The sequence below is a fragment of the Helianthus annuus genome, chromosome 7, assembly GCF_002127325.2.
Source record: "Helianthus annuus cultivar XRQ/B chromosome 7, HanXRQr2.0-SUNRISE, whole genome shotgun sequence".
NCBI classification, from domain to species: domain Eukaryota; kingdom Viridiplantae; phylum Streptophyta; class Magnoliopsida; order Asterales; family Asteraceae; genus Helianthus; species Helianthus annuus.
Window position 1 is genome coordinate 94226306 of NC_035439.2, and position 18106 is coordinate 94244411.

Consider the following 18106-nt stretch of genomic DNA (forward strand, 5'->3'; position numbering starts at 1 on the left):
CCTCACACGTCTACTACTTACTAAAGCTTAGGAACAGATCAAAACACGTATCGCATAAACACATAAGCACATAATCACCGATTCACGTAGTCCCAGAAGCACATAAGCACGTAGGGCACAGAAGCACAGAAACACAGAAAACACATACGTATTTAATCACAGAGGCGGCCAGAATACAGAAACCTATCCTTCAAAGTTCGCGTGTCGTTCGAATATAGCGATCGCGTATAGCATATCGAGTAGCATAGTATAGTCGTATAATATATCGAGTATAGTATAAGCGTATATCATAGCATGATATTGTCTAGATTTGCAGCGACTTGTTATCGTCTTGAGATAGGAGAGCAATGCGGGTCATGTGTGTCGATCGAAATGATAGCAAAATCGAACAATTCTTCACATAAACAGATAAATATACACAAAACACATAAAATCGACGAATTATCAGAGTCAGCAGTTGCGGGCTCAGAATCGAAACACATAAAAATCGAGAAGTAGATTGTCTCCGGCTATTAGACATTGACTACCCAAGGCGATTTGACTATTCTCATTAGACTTGTCATCACATTTCGACTTTCGGGATCGTGTTTCCGCCTTGATTCTTGGGCATCCAGCACGTATTCCCTAGGTCATACTCGTGAGTTCAGGTCGATGGAGTCCGTCGAGGCTTTGGTGAGATAAATAAAAGTCAGAACAAGTTGTCAAGGTTAGGGTTTCACCCCTAGCTTAGCAACTTCTTCCTTGTTTTAGTGAAATTGAGGAGATTATTCATCAAAATATGGATTTCACTCCTGATTTGGTATAATTCTCCTCGTTAAACAAGCGTTCGTTATTGAAATGTAGTGAAGAAATCATTGATAAAACAACATTGACCTATCGGTTTTCACACCTAATCCCGACTGAGTCACTTGTCGTTGTCTGAAAATTCGAGTGCGGTGATGATGAGAATTAGCAGGATATATATCACATAAGCTTGGTCTGTTGGTTCCTAACTGTAGTCTAGGTCTCTAAGACTTCGACCAATACTAGGTCGAGTCTAGCCTAATTCCCTATAGTTATGGCTCTGATACCAATCTGTCACACCTCAACCGATGGCGGAATCATCGGGGCATGGCACTGAGCGAAACAAATTGTCCAGAAGTTTCCATAACAACTATCATTACCATTCAATTTATATAATACGTCCCATACCGTACCTCAAATAGCAAACAAATTATTACATATAACATCTAGTCAAATATTCTGTTCCGAAAACTCAGATTTAAATATAAAAATTGTTTTTCTATGTCTAGAGACTCGATCCGCAAGATCAACAGACAACTATGCTCTAGACTCTTATTCTAGCTTCGCCTTCCTAGCAGCTAAGCATCTTAAACACATGTCACATACGTTAAAATAAAGTCAATACATAAAATGTAAAGGTGAGCATACAAGTTTGATAATAGCATAGTAGGGTTCGAAATAGTTTACGCATAACCAGCACGTACACATAGGAAAACGAAGCATGTTAATTATCGACATGGCTCTATCGATACCAATGACTGCGGGTTGACTGCCCGAGGCAGTTCGCAATACATGATTACCACCATAATCCATGCAAGTAATTGTCCTTAACAACCCCCGTGTGAATGGGTGCTGAGTCCAAACTATAGTACTATCGTCGTTAAGGCAGGTAGACAACATTCCACGTGTAAACATAACAACAAGCATTCATTTAGTCACGTAATACATGTGGTAACGGTTAGCGTTTGAAATAATTGAGTAGTGTGTTCGATTGTGATTTAGAATAAGTAACGTATGTAACACCTAAAAGTGCTGAAAGCAAAAAGGGATCGAGTATACTCACAGTGATTGATGGATTGAAGGGAGCACTTGAGAGTAGGGTTAGCCTGAATAGTTCAATAGCATAACGATGAGTAACGCGTAAAATAGAAACAATTGTTGGAGGGTCGGACAGCCTGGTCGATCGGACGGTAGGTCCGATCGGACGGCTTGACCGTTCGGTTAACCAGTCCGTTCGGACATCCTGTCCGGTCGGTCGGTAGGCTGATCGGATGGATTGTTCGAGTGGATTGTTTCTTCCTTTGAGAAGGATGTGTTTGTGTATGATGGTTTGACTTTTGAAGTTTTCGTTGTAGCATTTGAAAACATTGAAGTATCCTTACCTTTCAGGTCGATCGATCGAACGGACCGTTCGATCATTCGGCTTAACCGATCGGTTAGGTACTTCAGCAACAAGTTCTTATCAGGGTGTCACCTGGTCGGACGGCTTGACCGATCGGGTGGCACTCCAACGCGTTGAACATGTTGAAAATCGGTTAAGTGTTGAAGCATAGTATCTCATGATCCGAAGAGTAATTCAAATCAGACCGTAGTCCGATCGAACAACATTTCGTTCAATACTAGACTTCATGAAATTGTTGAAGTGTGGGGCCATGTGCTAGCCGATCGGTTGGCCTGGTCGATCGGCTGGCTTGTCCGATCGGCTAGGCTGTCTGTTCGGACAGTCAGCCCGATCGGGCAGCTTCTTGACCTGGTCGTCCTGTTCGTCTAACACTTGGCTGTTCTGATGGTTTGTCGTTATATCAAGGTGCCTTGACAACGAGTTGAACCATAGGACCCTCGTTCTTACTTGTTCCTCCTGATCAGACAGGAATCACCCAAGTCCGGCCGGTGAACTGTTCGGAACAGAGTTTAACGTTTAACCCAAAATCGGTGAAACTCGTGAATAGAATCCGGATCTCGAGTCGTGCAACCACCGAAATGATTAGCAAGTCGGCACAAGCTCCGTTTCTATCGGTTTGAAGGCATTGAGTGTAAAAGAGTTGAAAGAAAGTTGGAAAACCATCTTTCAATCCTTTTCACTGAGAAGTGTTCAGATCTATGAAAGATCTTTGCTTGTTTATGTGGAAATCGGCTAGAGAAGTGGAAAACCATCTCAAACACCCGTGACCCCTCGTTTCGCACAATCTGGAGACGGCTGCTAACGCTTGTGATGTACATTCTGCAAATATAAGTTTGGTTAGTTAATTAACATAGATATATGACATATTGAAATTCAGGGCGGCCCGTCTCCCATCCTGATTGTCCAGTGCGACCCGTTTCCCATGATGGACGCTGCGTTTGTCCAGGGCGGCCCGTCTCCCATCCTGGTCTTTGTGATTGTCTGGGGCGTGTCTCCCATCCTAGTCTTTGTGATTGTCCATGGCGGCCTGTTTCCCATCCTGGTCTCTGTGATTGTCCGTGGCGGCCTCCTGGTCGTTGCGATTGTCCCCAAGGTTCTCCTTGTTGCTCCTGGCTTTATGGGCTTCCAACCAAGAAGAATTTCTAATCAACAAAAAAAAAAGAGAAATAATGAGGCAAAACTTGAAACGGTCATACAGTAACAAATTTACATTTTAAAAACTACCTTAAAGTTACGATCAAACTGGTTGGCCACGTTGCTGGTGTCACGAAGAGCAACAACCACTAAAGGCGTGTCACCTTCATTATAGGTCCAATGAACTACGCCAGCAGGCAATGCCAATATATCACCTTCCTTGTATTTGTAAACCTTCTGATGCTTGTCAAAAAGTTGTTCCCTTCCACCCTCTAGTGGAAACGATGTCTCAAACGTTTCCACGCACCCGGGAAGCACTGTTCCCTGAAGACCTTGACCTGTGTACAACCAGACATTATATTATAACAACAAAAATCAAAGACCAAACACACATCACTACCAAGGTACGTACCTCGTACAACATAGATGAGAAAATAGGTAGGGTTTGGTTGACCCGTCAACACTTTTTATCCATATTTTAGAATTACAAAAATAATGAACATACTTAACATGATTACTAATATAATCGTATGCCTCTTAATACGCTTTGTGTGGCTTTCGAAAATGTCTTTTTTTGACCCATACTAAAATGACTCTTTTTAACTAACATTTGTTTTGACCCATTATCCAGCCAGCCCGTCTTTTTTACTTCTAGTTGGAATAGATACTTGCAAATGAATATACATGTATACATATAATTCTATACATAATACCTACATAGGGGCACCTGAGATGTCACTTAAAAAGGCTTTTAGCTCTTTAGTCACCCCGCTAAATGGATAAAAAGTGATCTTCGTTTCGTAAGAGTAACCTATGAGATACCATCAATGTCAAAAGGAGTAGTGTTTAAATTCAAGCATACCAAGATCCAACAAACAATGCATTTAGTAGCACTATTTACATAAATCAATCAAATATAAATAAAGTTTTTCAGCAACAAAACTAACCATAATGTAACAAAATAGCATATAACAGTAACACACAGCAACATAAATTTCCTTATAAAACAAGATTATCACAGTAAAATGTTATAAAAAAGCATACAGCTTTACGGAGCTTCTTAATCAAAGCCTTAGGCTTCCTCTTTAAACCTCTCTGGAACCTACAAACACACAAATTACATATAAAAACAACAGATCTATCAAAACTATGTACCTGAAATAGGTTTGATAAAGGACATCCTGATCATGATTATAACTATGTACATGGCCCAGTCATAATCATGAAAAACTTAAGAATAAATATTACATTAGGCTATATATGTAACAAGATGCATAAGGATCAGTTCTAATAAGCTATATTCAGATTTTAAAAAGCAAAACTAATACGAGTTCACACGCTATATGAACACACAAAACTAAACCAGTTACGTTTTTGCAAATATGTACCCCTGACTTATTGGCAACCTATATCAGTTTTCATTAATCTTGCAGTTGGCGCGATAACAGATGCTGGTTGGTAAATCAAAAGCATTCCTGTTCTAAAGGGTTTATGTATTGAACCTTAAAGGTCTTGTAGTTTCATTAATCTTGCAGTTTTTGGATTAAAAAAATAAAAAAATCTTTTACCAATAATCCTAAAAGTTAAATAATGAGATACTACATTTAATAACCATCTTGATGGCACTTTCAAACCCAAAAAAATAAAATAAAATTAGATTAAATATAAAAATTCACTAGTGATGAATAAAGATAAAATAAAACCCTAATAGTGATGATTAACCAGAATACATAGTTTCATAAACACAAACAGATAAACAAAATTCAACTGGCAAATGATAAAAACTGAAATAACTAATACATTAGTGGATTATATCATTATAAGAAAGGTGCGACTTACAGAAGCCGGTTTTGATCATAAAATACTCCATAGAGCCTCCGATTGCAGCTGATACGACTCCAATCTTCAGGTACCAGTCCAGAAACTTCATTGAATTACAACGAGAATGGTAAATTAGAGAGCCATTAATCGATTTGAACTCCCATTCATCAATTTCAAATGCAACTCTGACGGTTTGAGGCTTGGATGCGAAACGATTCAATTGTCGCATTCAGTTGGAGACTTCTTTGTGGGCAACGTACATTGATTGGGGGTAAAATTGGTAGAAAAGGATGAAACATCAGGAAGGATGAAGACCTTTAGTCTGCCTTCTTAAAATTGTGAAGGTAAATTACTTTTTTATGTCTATAGGAAATGCTTTATATATATTATAGACTAGGTTATCATCCGGGAAATGCTTCCCGGGCTGGAGAAAGTTATTAATATACTTATTATTTATAAGCAACACATACTGAAAATCATAAAAAATAACTGCCATGTTAATGGAATAAAAAAGCAACAGTTTACATTATAAGCTACCAAAGACTTCTTTATAGACGACATTAGACGTCTTATTTGTTGGTTTTCCATCGGCATCGAATATCAATATTTTAACTCCTTCTCTGGTCTTGACCCTTGATAATGCAACGTACAACTGACCATGAGTGAACACAGGATCTTTCAAATACAGACCAACTTTTGATAAGGATTGTCTTTGACTCTTGTTAATTGTCATGGCAAAACAAACTGATAAAGGAAATTGTCTTCGTTGGAATTCGAATGGTATTTTTTTGTCTGACGGAATCATATTAAGTCTTGGAATAAAAACTCTTGTGCCGATATTACCGCCAGATATCACTTCAGCTTCTATTACCCGTTTGCCTAGAAAAGTAATTTTTAGCCTTGTACCGTTACATAAACCTTTTTGTTGATCGATGTTTCGGAGAAGCATGACAGGAACACCAACTTTAAGAACTAATCTATGATTAGGCAAGCCAGAAATCCTAAGAGCATTCAAGTTCTCTGTTGAGTATAAACCTTCTTGAAATGAATCAAGCATTTGTTCAGTTTGACATATGCTATCGGAACTCAAATACTCTTTAGTATCACCTGGAAATAACGAAAGCAATCGATCATTAATTTCATGAACTACGTCATTTTTTGGTGCTAGAATTGCTCGCTCAGAAAAAAAAACCAGGATTCCGAAATTGTTCCATAATTAAAGGGTAGACGAAGTCAATTAAGCTTTGTATTGGATCAGAATTATCGGTGATTAATAGATCATCTGGTATCTGAATAATTGCTTCACCATCGTTATCATCTCCCAACTTACCTTCACCAATATCAAGCAGCCATTTCGCAAAATCCCTGATAGAGTCCATCTCAGAACTTTCAGCTCCAATTGTCAGGCGCATGTTTTTAGTCAACCTTAATAGTTTGCACTTTGACCATATATATGAAGAGCTTAAAGAAGCACAAACTATTTGTTGTCTAGTACCATTAGGAATAACCGGTAGGATTTGTCTAAAGTCACCGCCAAATACAAAAACTTTCCCTCCAAACGGAACATCAGAACGAATACTCCTACCGTCAGAAAATACGTTAGACATCGTCCTATCTAAAGCTTTAAAGGCATGTTTATGGACCATTGGTGCTTCGTCCCATATGATCAATTGAGTTTCCTTTAATAATTTCGTGATATCACTATTTGGCTTAATATGACACATGAAATCTTCAGTGAGATTAATTGGGATATGGAAGCGAGAATGGGGTGTCCTTCCACGAGAAAGTAATAATGAAGCAATGCCACTTGAAGCAACATTTAAAACTATCTCACCTCTACATCCAACTGCTGAAGACAAAGTCTTCCATAAAAACGTTTTTCCAGTTCCACCGTAACGATAGACGAAAAATAACCCTCCTTTACGGCTTGCAACTGCTGCCATTATTTCGTCAAAAACAGATCGTTGTTCATCTGTCAAACATTGATGCAAATTATTAAACTCAGCTTGTACTTCATCTACGTCATGTGATAGCTCTTCATTGATTAGACGATTAGTAGCATCACGTAACGAATCATCATCAGGGAAAGGCATCGTGTTAAATCCTCGTAACGACGAACCATTCGAAAGTAAATATTTTTCAATTTCCAACAAAGTAAGGTTTTTAATTTGATGTTCAGGAAGAAGTAAACCTAAAAAAAAAATTAATTGTTATTGATAATCAAACGGAAAAGTAGAACGTAAAATAGAAAGACAGGTAAGAACCTTGAATATTTGTTTCTTTTTGACGTCTGTATAAAATATCATCTGCTAAGTATTTCCACGTGTTCTCCCACACAACTCTGGCCGTGAAAGTGTATTTGACAACAGCAAGGTAGCAAATAACGCTCGGAGATACCCAGCATGTCCTTCAAAACTTGCTTCTTTAATGGCCTCAACATATTCATTGTCATCATCTAAGAGCCCCATTGCGTAGCAAGCATCTCTAAAAGTCAGGAATAACTGACCGTTAACAGTACGTATTTCCTTAAAGGATCTGGGACCTCTAACTTTATTGAGAAGTATCCTCAAAAAATAAGGTTCGCCTAATGCAGGAGACACAGAATGTATACGGCCAACAGTTTGGTACGTCTTACGTACCTGCCAAGATCTATCTTGAGGTTTCCAAACAAATTTGGAAGGAAACTCGACATAAGTCAACTTTCTAGCATTTTCATTTGACTCGTTTAATTTCATCCATTCAACAAATATTGAAGAAGCAACAGAAGGCTTGCTTAACACATTATCAATATCGTCATCCGCACCATACACAACATTCTGTTGACCCGGCATATGAAAGGGAAGCCTCATAACTGCAGGATACCTATAATGAACCTCGTTTGAGAATTTTCTCCATGATACCTCACAAGCTGAAATATATCTGCAATCATAATATTCCTTGATCTCATCTCTTGGCTTATTCTTAATGGTTGGATTTGAAACACCAGAAACAACCGCAGTAGCCATATCAGGGCCTTTATTAATGTACTTGAACAAATATCTAACTGAACCAGATTGATTACACCATTCTACATTGATGTGTGCTTGATATCTTTTTAGAAGCCTTTTGTTATATGGAACAACGCTTCTGTTGTCCAAACTAACACCAGATTTTATAACTGTGTGACCGGAATCTCGTCTTCGGTATACAGGGAAACCACTTGAATCAACAGTTGTATGTGGTGAAAATTTCTTTGGAAAGTTTTTTGAACATCTTTTATCAACCATGCAAGGACAATTCAAATTAGAATTTCCACATGGACCGTGAATCATATAATCACTTACCAAGGAATAAAGTTCCGGATCTTCATTTTTATCAGGAATCTCAGCGGATATGAATGGATCTATGTGATCTACAGTAGGAAGTTTGTGATCGACATTCATAAATAAGCATATATGTGCATGAGGAAGACCACGCTTCTAGAATTCTACCGTATAAACAACTAAAAAAATAAAAAACACATATTGAGTACTTTATAAAAGTAATTGCAAATTATAAACGAAAAAAAAGAAATGTAAAAAATAAACTAAATACCAGCATTAATCTCACCGAGATAATTGGAATCCTTCAAATCTTTGAGTATGGAATCAAGCTTAATTTTAAACAATCGACACAATATGTCAGGCCTGTCTTCAGCTTTGATGGTGGAATCTTTTAGAAATCTCTTTACTTCTGGCCATTTTGGATTACAAGTTATAGTTATGAAGAAATCTGGATACCCGAACGACTTACATAAGGCCATTGCATCAAGGTATTTTTGTTGCATGAATCTTGCACCTCCAGTAAATGAAGAAGGTAGTATAACAGCCTTTCCAGTGTCTTTTAAAGTTTGTTTACCTTTAGCTTTATGCTTCTGAAGATTTTCAAATGTCTCATATCGAAGTTTTGTTTGTTGTCTCCGAATGAAATGTAGTCTCTCGCTCTCGATCATAGTATATGCAATAACCAAAAATTGTTGCAACAACCTTCTTCCATTAAGAATTAAGGAAAAACCATAATTTCTATCTTGGATCCTATATGCAAAAAAATTCTCTCATGGTGCACTTTGGCTTTATTTTCTTTTGTGTCGCAATGAAATCTCTATGGGGAATATCAATTCTATATCCATCATCACCATATGGGAATAGCAACGGATATTGCAAAGCAAGATATGATGGATGTAATTCACTAATACGCTGGAGCATTCTAGACTGAGTCTCCACAAGAATATCACGATGATCTATAGCTTTATCTATGTCTCCGACAACCAAAGCAGCAATTTCAGACGTGGTTGGTAAGTTATATATTCTGCCATCTTTTTCTCTTTTATACATAAGACGGAGTTTAAGGTTGGCCTCTGGGGATTCGTGAAAATGGTCTCTGACCATCCTATATGTCTTAACCAACATATTTTCTGAATCTAATAAATTCCTCAAATACTGTATCATTTCAACATCAAGCTCTTTATCATTAGAGGACGAAGGTTTGCTTGTTTTCCTGACAAAATATAAATAAACAACATAAAGTTAATATAGCATAATAATAATAGAACATCGTTTTTTATAAATAAATATAAGTAAAAAAGATGGTGCTTATAATGAATCATACCCGAATAATGTCTGTCTGTTTGTTATTTCATTTTCAGTGTCATATATGTATAGCTGACAAAACTGAGGTTGATTTCCATTAGAAGGTTTAAGACTACCGATGCAATGATAGTTTTGGCCACTTATACGATATATAAATGGAGCGTTGCCCTTGTTAATAGTAGAATCAACCTTTCCACCCATAGATGTAAAAGAGAACATAGAGTTGTATCGTCTAATATTCTTCTGGAAAAACTTGCTTTTTTCATCTGTGGAAGAAAACAAATTTTGATAAGGCGGATGCGCATCCTTTAAAGGCGGTAGCTCAACTTTACCATACCCACAACACATACCATAACACAGCTTATTAATAGTTATTCGACCTTTTCCACCTTCTGATGTCCATAACTTTGCACTACAGATTTGGCATGTAAGAACTTGGTCACCATGGTCCAAATAATCTACTAAAAAAATATTAATGGTTATATTGCAGTTTCAGTATAATATATCACATAAAAAGATGAAATAGAATTAAACCTTTAGATACCCCTTTATAAGGGTCGTCCACTCTAACTAAAACAACATCATCTTCATCGGAATCCAAATTGACCATAGGTATAGGAGTGGTATCACGTTTCTTGTGCTCAAGCTTACGTTTACCAGAAGACAACCTTGTAATTGTAGAAGTAGTACCAAATACCACTTGATTGTTACTAATATTGATGCGAGGAGAAATGGAATATCGACGATTTTCATTTGACGGTGTGGATTTGGTTCTGGAGTTATCTAAAGGTTACATAATTTATCATAAATGTTAGTATAAGCATCTTGTTTAGTAAAATATAATAGAAAAGTAAGACAACAGAAAGATAAGACATACCTGTTATGGTTGAAACTAATGAACTTGTATGATTTATACTTCTATGAGGAGAAAAGGAGTATATGTTGCGATCAATATTATTAGAAGACTGCAGCGAACTTATGTTTTCAGGAAATATGTTAGGAACATTTGTTGATGATGATGATGATGATTTCTTTGATCTCTTGTTATTATTAGAAAACTGTAGTGAACTTATGTTCTCAGGCAATATGTTAGTAACATTTGTTGATGATGACGATTTCTTTGATCTCTTGTTATTATTAGAAGACTGCAGCGAACTTATGTTCTCAGGCAATATGTTAGGAACATTTGTTGATGATGACGATTTCCTTGATCTCTTGTTATCAAGTATTATTTTTCGAAGCTTACGTCTTTCAGCAGGTGAATCAACTTAATAATTAAAAAGGTAGAATACGTAAGAAACATAAGAATTAGTAGCATTCGAGACATAAAATGTAAAAAATTATAGTTTTAATTAGATTTAACAGCATTTACCATTTGAGATATCTGAAAGAGGAGTTTTGATAATAGGACCTAAAAAACACAAATATGAATACAAATTTAATATAAAAAATGCATCATTTGTGTTTAGGTAAATGAAAACTGAATAACTTAGTATGTCACTTACTGTTAAATATTTGTTGTAATGAATTCTGATCCTTTAAAGATGAACGCGAGTTATATGATCTTTTTGACATAGTATATGTGAATAATCACAACTTCATTAACAACAACCACAAAGAAAATTATTAGAAAACAAAATTGTTCATATTAAAATTGTAGAATAGCTAAAGGAAATGGAATTGGTGATAATTACATCTTGTATGTAACATGCACTAATGATGAATACATATAGAATTACCTTCAAAAATCTAGATACGGATGAACTGGAACATAAAGAATTGAAATGTGTGTATGAATGTCTTTGAAAGTGAGAAGTTGTCTCTTTTGAATTTCATTAAATATTATGCATAACAAATATTCTAATGCAAAATGAGAGGCTTAAATAAGGTCTTTTATATATTTTGCATTAATTGAGATTATCTATTAAATTTGCTGAATTGATTTTCGGCTATATTCAGTTATATAATTTCTAAATTTAGTTTAAAGGTTCCATTTATACATAGTCACAAATATTACAATATCATGTTCAGAAATGTGAATTTTAAAGCATTCAGTATAAATAAAAAGATTATAAAGGAAAACACCAAAACTTCAATTATAAAAATTAGAATCGAGTCTAATACATAAAACAAAGTTCAAATTCAAAACTTTAAACTCGTGTGACTAAACAAAAATAAAAAATAAATTCTTAATTAGTAACTCTGTAGACTTCAATGAAAATCTTTCCCATTTTTTCTTCATCGATCTTACGCTTTGTAGAACAACTCGGAAATGCTGGATCAACGTTGTACAGCTCATAGAGATTACGTTTACCTTTTGCGATATTCTCCTCCTGTAAATGCAAAATATTTTTTTATTAGTTACTTAAATATTTAACAATTTACTATAATAAGTAATAATATGTATTGCTCATAAGCAATATTTTTACCTGTTTAGTCAAAAGGCTCTTTTTAACATGGGAAATAACAGAATAATCGCTGCTTATCGCAGTGATATCATAAACTTCATCAAATTTTTCGATATATTCATGGGTAACTTGAATCTTATAAGCAAACAACTTCCCAACCAAAGATTTAATCTCCTTGGAAATGTTGAATATTCATCGATCTGTTAATATTTTACAAATGTTAAAATAAAGATTATAGAATAAAAGTATTATAAACTGAAAATATACCGATTCATTATCTTTTAGCAATTCAGCAGCAGATTTATTCAAAACCTGTACAGCTTGATCATGAAATAATATAAGATGAGTTGAATCAGTATCGTCCTCAACTTCAATTTTGATCTTAAATTTCGAAAGAGGTTTTATGATGTGTTCAAAACATTCATAGTTAGAGCAGTGATAAACTTCATATTTCTTAGAATCAAAAGAACCATCAAGTGGAAGATATTCCTCAATCTCCATAGTAGCCTCATGCAAACACGTTGGACATGTCATGTAGTACCAACCAAAACCAGTAAATATGTTCTTGATGATACCGAATATGATAAGAGACTTTGGCTAAAAAAATTGCAAAATACAATAAATAGTTAAAATAAATAATTGAAAAGTTTAACGGAAAATTAATTACACATACCTTAGTTGTCTCCCATAAAACATCAATGCTACTGAAAGATGCATTGTTAAAAAACTCAGAAGAGACATCATGAGATTTTGAAAACATGATTGTTTGAAAACAAAAGCCAAAATTCAATTTGAGATAATAGGTTTAATGTAAAACCGGTTGTATTTATAAGGTTACAAAATTCGTTAAGTTTGAAAAAGATTATGAAATAACAAATGTAATAAGTAATAATATTTGGAAAGATTTGAATTGCTAAAATATAATGGAAATTTCAATACTTTAATTATATGAATTATTAAAAAAAATTAGATTGTCTTTAATATGGAAAGTAATTAAAATCGTTTATATTTAAAATCTAAATAATTCAATTGTTAAAATAAATAATATATATTTTTTTCTTATTTGTATATTAAATAAAGAAAGATAAATAATAAAAAATGTTAACAAAACAAATTATTACATAGCCGTTGCTTATTAATAAACGTCACTTCAATACCTTGTTTCAATGAAATACCATCATTACCTTTAATTAATCAATTCTATCAAAATTCAAAAAAGACTATTATCACTTCAACAACAACAAACACCATCGGTTAGGGTTTTCAAGTTCCTTTCTTACATAATCTTGCAGACAATCAAAGTGTACAGAAGAAAGATTGGTGTATAATTTCAAAGAAAAGGTAAGATTCGTATCTTTAGTTTTGTTAATCGGTTAGTATTTTTTGGATCATACATTGATTTATTTAGATATTTAAGTATAGATCTGATAGAGAATGAACAGGAAATCGATTAAAACAGAAATTCAGTAGTAATTATAGATTGCATGTTAAGAATATCATGGATTTAGAGTGTTAACAAACTTGATAGATGCTATAACTCATAAAAGGAATAAATTTATACTTAAAGAACGAAGGCAATGGTTAAATTAATTAATTATTTTCTAAAATTATGTAAATATTATATCTGTATGTTAACATATAGCTACTGGGAATATGGAAGTAAATAAAGAATGGGTAACAAATAACTTTTTCTTTTTACAAATAATCATAACATTAAAAATTATGAATTTTAGTCAGAATTAGATGTTTGGATCAATTATGCAAATTTAATGTGTTTTTGATGATTCTTAATAAAACTTTATAATAACTTATTTAACCATAAAAAATATGAACTCCAAATAATAAGTATTATGCAATGCAGTGTACAAAATGGTTCTATGGTTTGTTCAACTGATGGAAGATCCTAAAGAGCTTTCGTTGGTATCTGTGCTTTCCGTTTCTAAGTTGATCAAATATAAGGTTATCACAATATGAATTATTTAAATATGTTACTTTGTACCTAATACAAGCCGTATAATGTAGATGGTACCTGTTGCATTTGTTAAAAAAATGAGGCAATGACTGGCAACATATGAACATAGAGGTTCGTCATGAAGACGGTAGACATTGGATGGTAAGACTTAGACACATGGATGATCTACCAGTATTAACAGATGGTTGGAGGGTTGTTGTTAATAATCTTCATTTGTTAAAAAACACATGGCTGTTATTTAGAAGCATCGGGGAAAAAGTGTTGAAGGTTTATCCTTTCATAAACAATGTGCATGGTGAATCATACATAACAAAGAACAACTACACAAAACTGGGTCTTACGGTAAGCATAATGTTTGATAGTAAATTAAATGTGAACATTGTAGACACTTGAAATGTAATACATATTTAGTAATTATCATTATTAATATGTTTTAATAACTTGCAGGTAATTCCAGATGAATTTATTAACATGTTCTACAGAAACCACGAGCTAAACGGCAGTTACCAAGTATTTGCAGGTGGTAAGTACTGGGATCTAATGGCAACTAAACTACATGTTACTTATGCTTTTAAGGATGGATGGCCGAAACTGTGTGAAAGTTTGAACATATGTGATGGTGACACACTGATATTCGATAAGATTGGTAATGTGATATTTCATCTGAGGGCATTCAGGAATGGAATCGAAGTTGGATTGGGTATTAAAAAAGAAGCAGTAGAGAGTGATTTCTGTGAAATAATATCTCAATCAACATATCAACGAAATGCTTATTATGTAAGTATCTTCCAGTTTAAAAAAAAGGTTTATCAAATAAATTTGATTAGTAATATTTATAAATTTTATTTACAGAACTTTGTTGAATCTGATAATGGAACGGATACAAGTGGAGATACGTTGATGAATGAGGTAGTGTGTTATACTTTGTATTTTTTTAATATAACTTTTATTAATGAACTAATGTAGTTTTTTATTTTATGTTTTTTATATAAATTAAAATTGAATAAAAATTTAATATCAGGTTAAAGACATTGGAAGTGAAACTGAGAAGATGTTGAATACAAAAAAAGGAGTTCAAGGTAGTGACAAGGTAATAATCACTTAATATAAATAGAAACAGCATTCAATATGATTAGTATGTATTTGATTTACAAATTTATATGTTTAAAATATATACTAAATAGATTGAAAAGAAACGCAAAAAGGTTGCACAAGTTGTTGTTTCAACATCAAAAAAGGGAAAGGAAATTGAAGAAACTCCAGAAGTGCTCAAACCAGATGTTTCAAGCTGTCGTATATCATCAAAAAAAAGAGAGGTAACAATTGATTTATTTAGTGATTGCTATAGAACCAAAATTAGAATTATTTATTGGTTATTATTGATTATTGATATTAAACTTCAAATGTTGTTAACTACTATAATAGGGTAACGAAAGTTGGAGAAGAAAGCCAAACCAGACAACATAGTGGAAAACGAAAGAAGGCTGAAATTGATCAAGAAAATTATGAGTTTACAAAAAAAGGAGAAAATAGATTGGTATGATAATTTGTATAATGAGTTGTAGTTAAATAATGTATAAATTATAGGGTAAATTATAATAATATAATGTAACATATTTTATGTAGAGGCTTCCTGTTGAAGTAGCGAGGAGATCTGGTCTTACAAAGAAGCTTCATGCATTGAAGATTAAAACTCTGGATGGAAAAATAATGGAGAACGAAGTGGAAACCGAAAAAAATGGTGACGTACCGCGTTACAAAATGGTCAATTGGGGTAACTTTATGTCTGCAAATAGTTTGAAGAATGGTGACATTCTTCACTTCAACTTTGTTACCTCAACACAGGTGATGGAGTTAACAAATGTGGATCGAATTTAAGGCATGTCGAAGGATGGTAATAGATCTTTTTGTTGGTTTATGGGTGGTTAATGGTTATGGTTTTTTTGGATACTTATATATTTGCATATGAACATGTTGTTGGTAGTTTGTTTTCTAAAAGTTTAGTTAATATTTCAGTATATATATGATGGGAAGTTTTTGAAACATTATATAACAATATGTATGAATGTTAACAATATTGTTTATATTAGGATTATATAGTATCATTAGTTGTCAACTGTGATCGCACATTACTAATACTAAGAAGAAAAATAGATATATATTATTTAGATTATAACTGAAAACAAATTATCACTTATTTCAAAAGAAGAAAAATCGACAATATTGATTTCAACGATACTGTTAGTTGGCATCATCATAAAGTTGATAGAGAGTACTTTGACCATTCTCAATTATCACCACCTAATCAGAAACCTTTAAATTTGTCTCACTTAACTGTTGATCATCAAACCTATAGAGTTCAATGAGTTTATGCAACCAAAATTATAGCAAAACAGAAAAAGTAACCAAATAACCTTATTCTTGTAGCATTTCGTACAAAAACCGATTATACAAATATGGAATTGATTAGTTAACAATATTTTCGAAAATTAACATTTAGAAACTTCATCACCATTTTTGAATTCGATTTCGTTTTTTTTTTTTGGTTTATTCAGTTAGGCCCAAGTCATTCTACTATATAAAGCATCAACATAGCATCTTCAATTACAGGTTTCAAAGCCCTTTCATAATGGTTTATATTCCTTTCGATATTATACTGTTTGAAATTCTAATTAGGCTCAATGGTAGAGACATTGAGCAGTACAAATGTGTATGCAAACAATGGAATGAAGGGCTATCATCATGGCCGTTTGAATGGTTACACGTCAACTATTCTAAACAATATGCGGTAATATATTATACTTATCTTGTACTTACATTCAAAATTTAAATTACTTTTAACAACAATGTCTGTTTTTTCTTCAAAATTATTTCCGATTTATGGACGCAGGAAAGTTTCTGGGAGGATTGCCCAACGCTATATAAAATCATTTATGACGAGTACTTTCCTCCTCAATCGAAACGCAGAAAAATAGAAGAATATGAGGCAATGGAAGAAGATAACACGATTGGTGAAAAAAATCATTAGTCTTTTGGAACATTTAACTTATGGCTTGTTTGTTCGTTATAATAACTGTTTCCTACCTTATGAATAATATTTCCAGTTTTAATTTTGTTTGGATTAAAAAAAATTGTGATATGCAAATCAATGGTTTTTGCTTATTATAATTATAATCTGTTATATAATATGTGTAATATCCATTTTTTAATTATGTTTTTTATAAGGAAAACATCAAAATAATAATTCATAACATATAAAAAATAAAAGAAAGAAAAAAATAATAAAAAACGGAGCAACATACATTATCACGAAATATAAGTGATTTAATAAATCTTGGGAATAAAACAACATCTACAACTTGTTTTATAGCGATCAATTGATCGAGCATTTAGTCTTGTTAAAATCTCAAATAGAAGCATATCAAATGGCAAATAAACCATTGTATTCAAACTTTAAAAACTTTAACAATGGATAGTAAATAGGTTAGACATCTAATTTATATGTAAATGGATTTAATAATTTTTTGTATGGGCCTGGTTCGATCAAATTATAAATAACAGTCCTTTTTTATTCATATAGATATGTTGTATAATATAAAAAGTTGTTACAAATCAGTTTACGAAATATTAAACTTTTACAATATTGAACTTCATATATAACCGAATTATAATAAAAAAACATAGTTAAATATTAAACTATCTATCACGATCATACCATAAATATCATGTATACTTACCCTTTGCGTTATTTACAGTAAAGTTTTTTTTCTAAAAATAAATAGAATCAATTAAGGTAAACATTTATTTATAATTTTTCAATTTAAATTCAAAATCATTTAAACTCAAATGATGATAGACCGTCAAGCAACTGTCTACATAAACATTTATAGCGATCAATTGATCAAGCGTTTAGTCGTGTTAAAATCTCAAACAGAACCATATCAAATGGCAAATAAATCTTTGTATTAAAACTTTAAAA

At 33.2% G+C, this 18106-nt stretch overlaps 4 protein-coding genes across 4 annotated transcripts; 1 reads left to right on the forward strand and 3 right to left on the reverse strand.

The window, feature by feature from the left end:
• Positions 1-5666: 5666 nt before the first annotated feature.
• Positions 5667-7233, reverse strand: LOC110866649 (ATP-dependent DNA helicase PIF1-like). Its single transcript, XM_022115791.1, has 2 exons — positions 6333-7233; positions 5667-6247 (listed from the first exon to the last, which is right to left on the reverse strand). Exons 1-2 carry the CDS (start codon positions 7231-7233, stop codon positions 5667-5669), a joined length of 1482 nt encoding a protein of 493 aa, XP_021971483.1.
• A 216-nt stretch (positions 7234-7449) lies between these two features.
• On the reverse strand, positions 7450-8562 carry LOC110866651. Its single transcript, XM_022115792.1, has one exon. It carries the CDS (start codon positions 8560-8562, stop codon positions 7450-7452), a length of 1113 nt encoding a protein of 370 aa, XP_021971484.1.
• A 143-nt stretch (positions 8563-8705) lies between these two features.
• On the reverse strand, positions 8706-12915 carry LOC110866652. Its single transcript, XM_022115793.1, has 10 exons — positions 12829-12915; positions 12423-12752; positions 12177-12329; positions 11999-12080; positions 11120-11158; positions 10625-11014; positions 10282-10530; positions 9767-10205; positions 9224-9655; positions 8706-9144 (listed from the first exon to the last, which is right to left on the reverse strand). Exons 1-10 carry the CDS (start codon positions 12913-12915, stop codon positions 8706-8708), a joined length of 2640 nt encoding a protein of 879 aa, XP_021971485.1.
• A 1368-nt stretch (positions 12916-14283) lies between these two features.
• On the forward strand, positions 14284-16005 carry LOC110866653 (putative B3 domain-containing protein Os04g0347400). Its single transcript, XM_022115794.1, has 6 exons — positions 14284-14469; positions 14575-14904; positions 14980-15036; positions 15149-15217; positions 15312-15443; positions 15754-16005. Exons 1-6 carry the CDS (start codon positions 14284-14286, stop codon positions 16003-16005), a joined length of 1026 nt encoding a protein of 341 aa, XP_021971486.1.
• Positions 16006-18106: the final 2101 nt, after the last annotated feature.

Bases quoted from the DNA above. Each gene is read 5' to 3' on its own strand.
- LOC110866651 (XM_022115792.1), bottom strand. From the start codon at position 8,562: ATGAATGTCGATCACAAACTTCCTACTGTAGATCACATAGATCCATTC.
- LOC110866649 (XM_022115791.1), bottom strand. From the start codon at position 7,233: ATGCCTTTCCCTGATGATGATTCGTTACGTGATGCTACTAATCGTCTA. The intron at 6,248-6,332 runs GTTTTTTTTTCT...CGTTATTTCCAG, and splicing joins GGAACAATTTCGGAATCCTG to GTGATACTAAAGAGTATTTG.
- LOC110866652 (XM_022115793.1), bottom strand. From the start codon at position 12,915: ATGTTTTCAAAATCTCATGATGTCTCTTCTGAGTTTTTTAACAATGCA. The intron at 12,330-12,422 runs GTATATTTTCAG...AACATTTCCAAG, and splicing joins TGCTAAAAGATAATGAATCG to GAGATTAAATCTTTGGTTGG. The intron at 11,015-11,119 runs GTAAATGCTGTT...TTAATTATTAAG, and splicing joins TCTTTCAGATATCTCAAATG to TTGATTCACCTGCTGAAAGA.
- LOC110866653 (XM_022115794.1), top strand. From the start codon at position 14,284: ATGGATGATCTACCAGTATTAACAGATGGTTGGAGGGTTGTTGTTAAT. The intron at 14,470-14,574 runs GTAAGCATAATG...AATAACTTGCAG, and splicing joins ACACAAAACTGGGTCTTACG to GTAATTCCAGATGAATTTAT. The intron at 14,905-14,979 runs GTAAGTATCTTC...TTTTATTTACAG, and splicing joins ATCAACGAAATGCTTATTAT to AACTTTGTTGAATCTGATAA.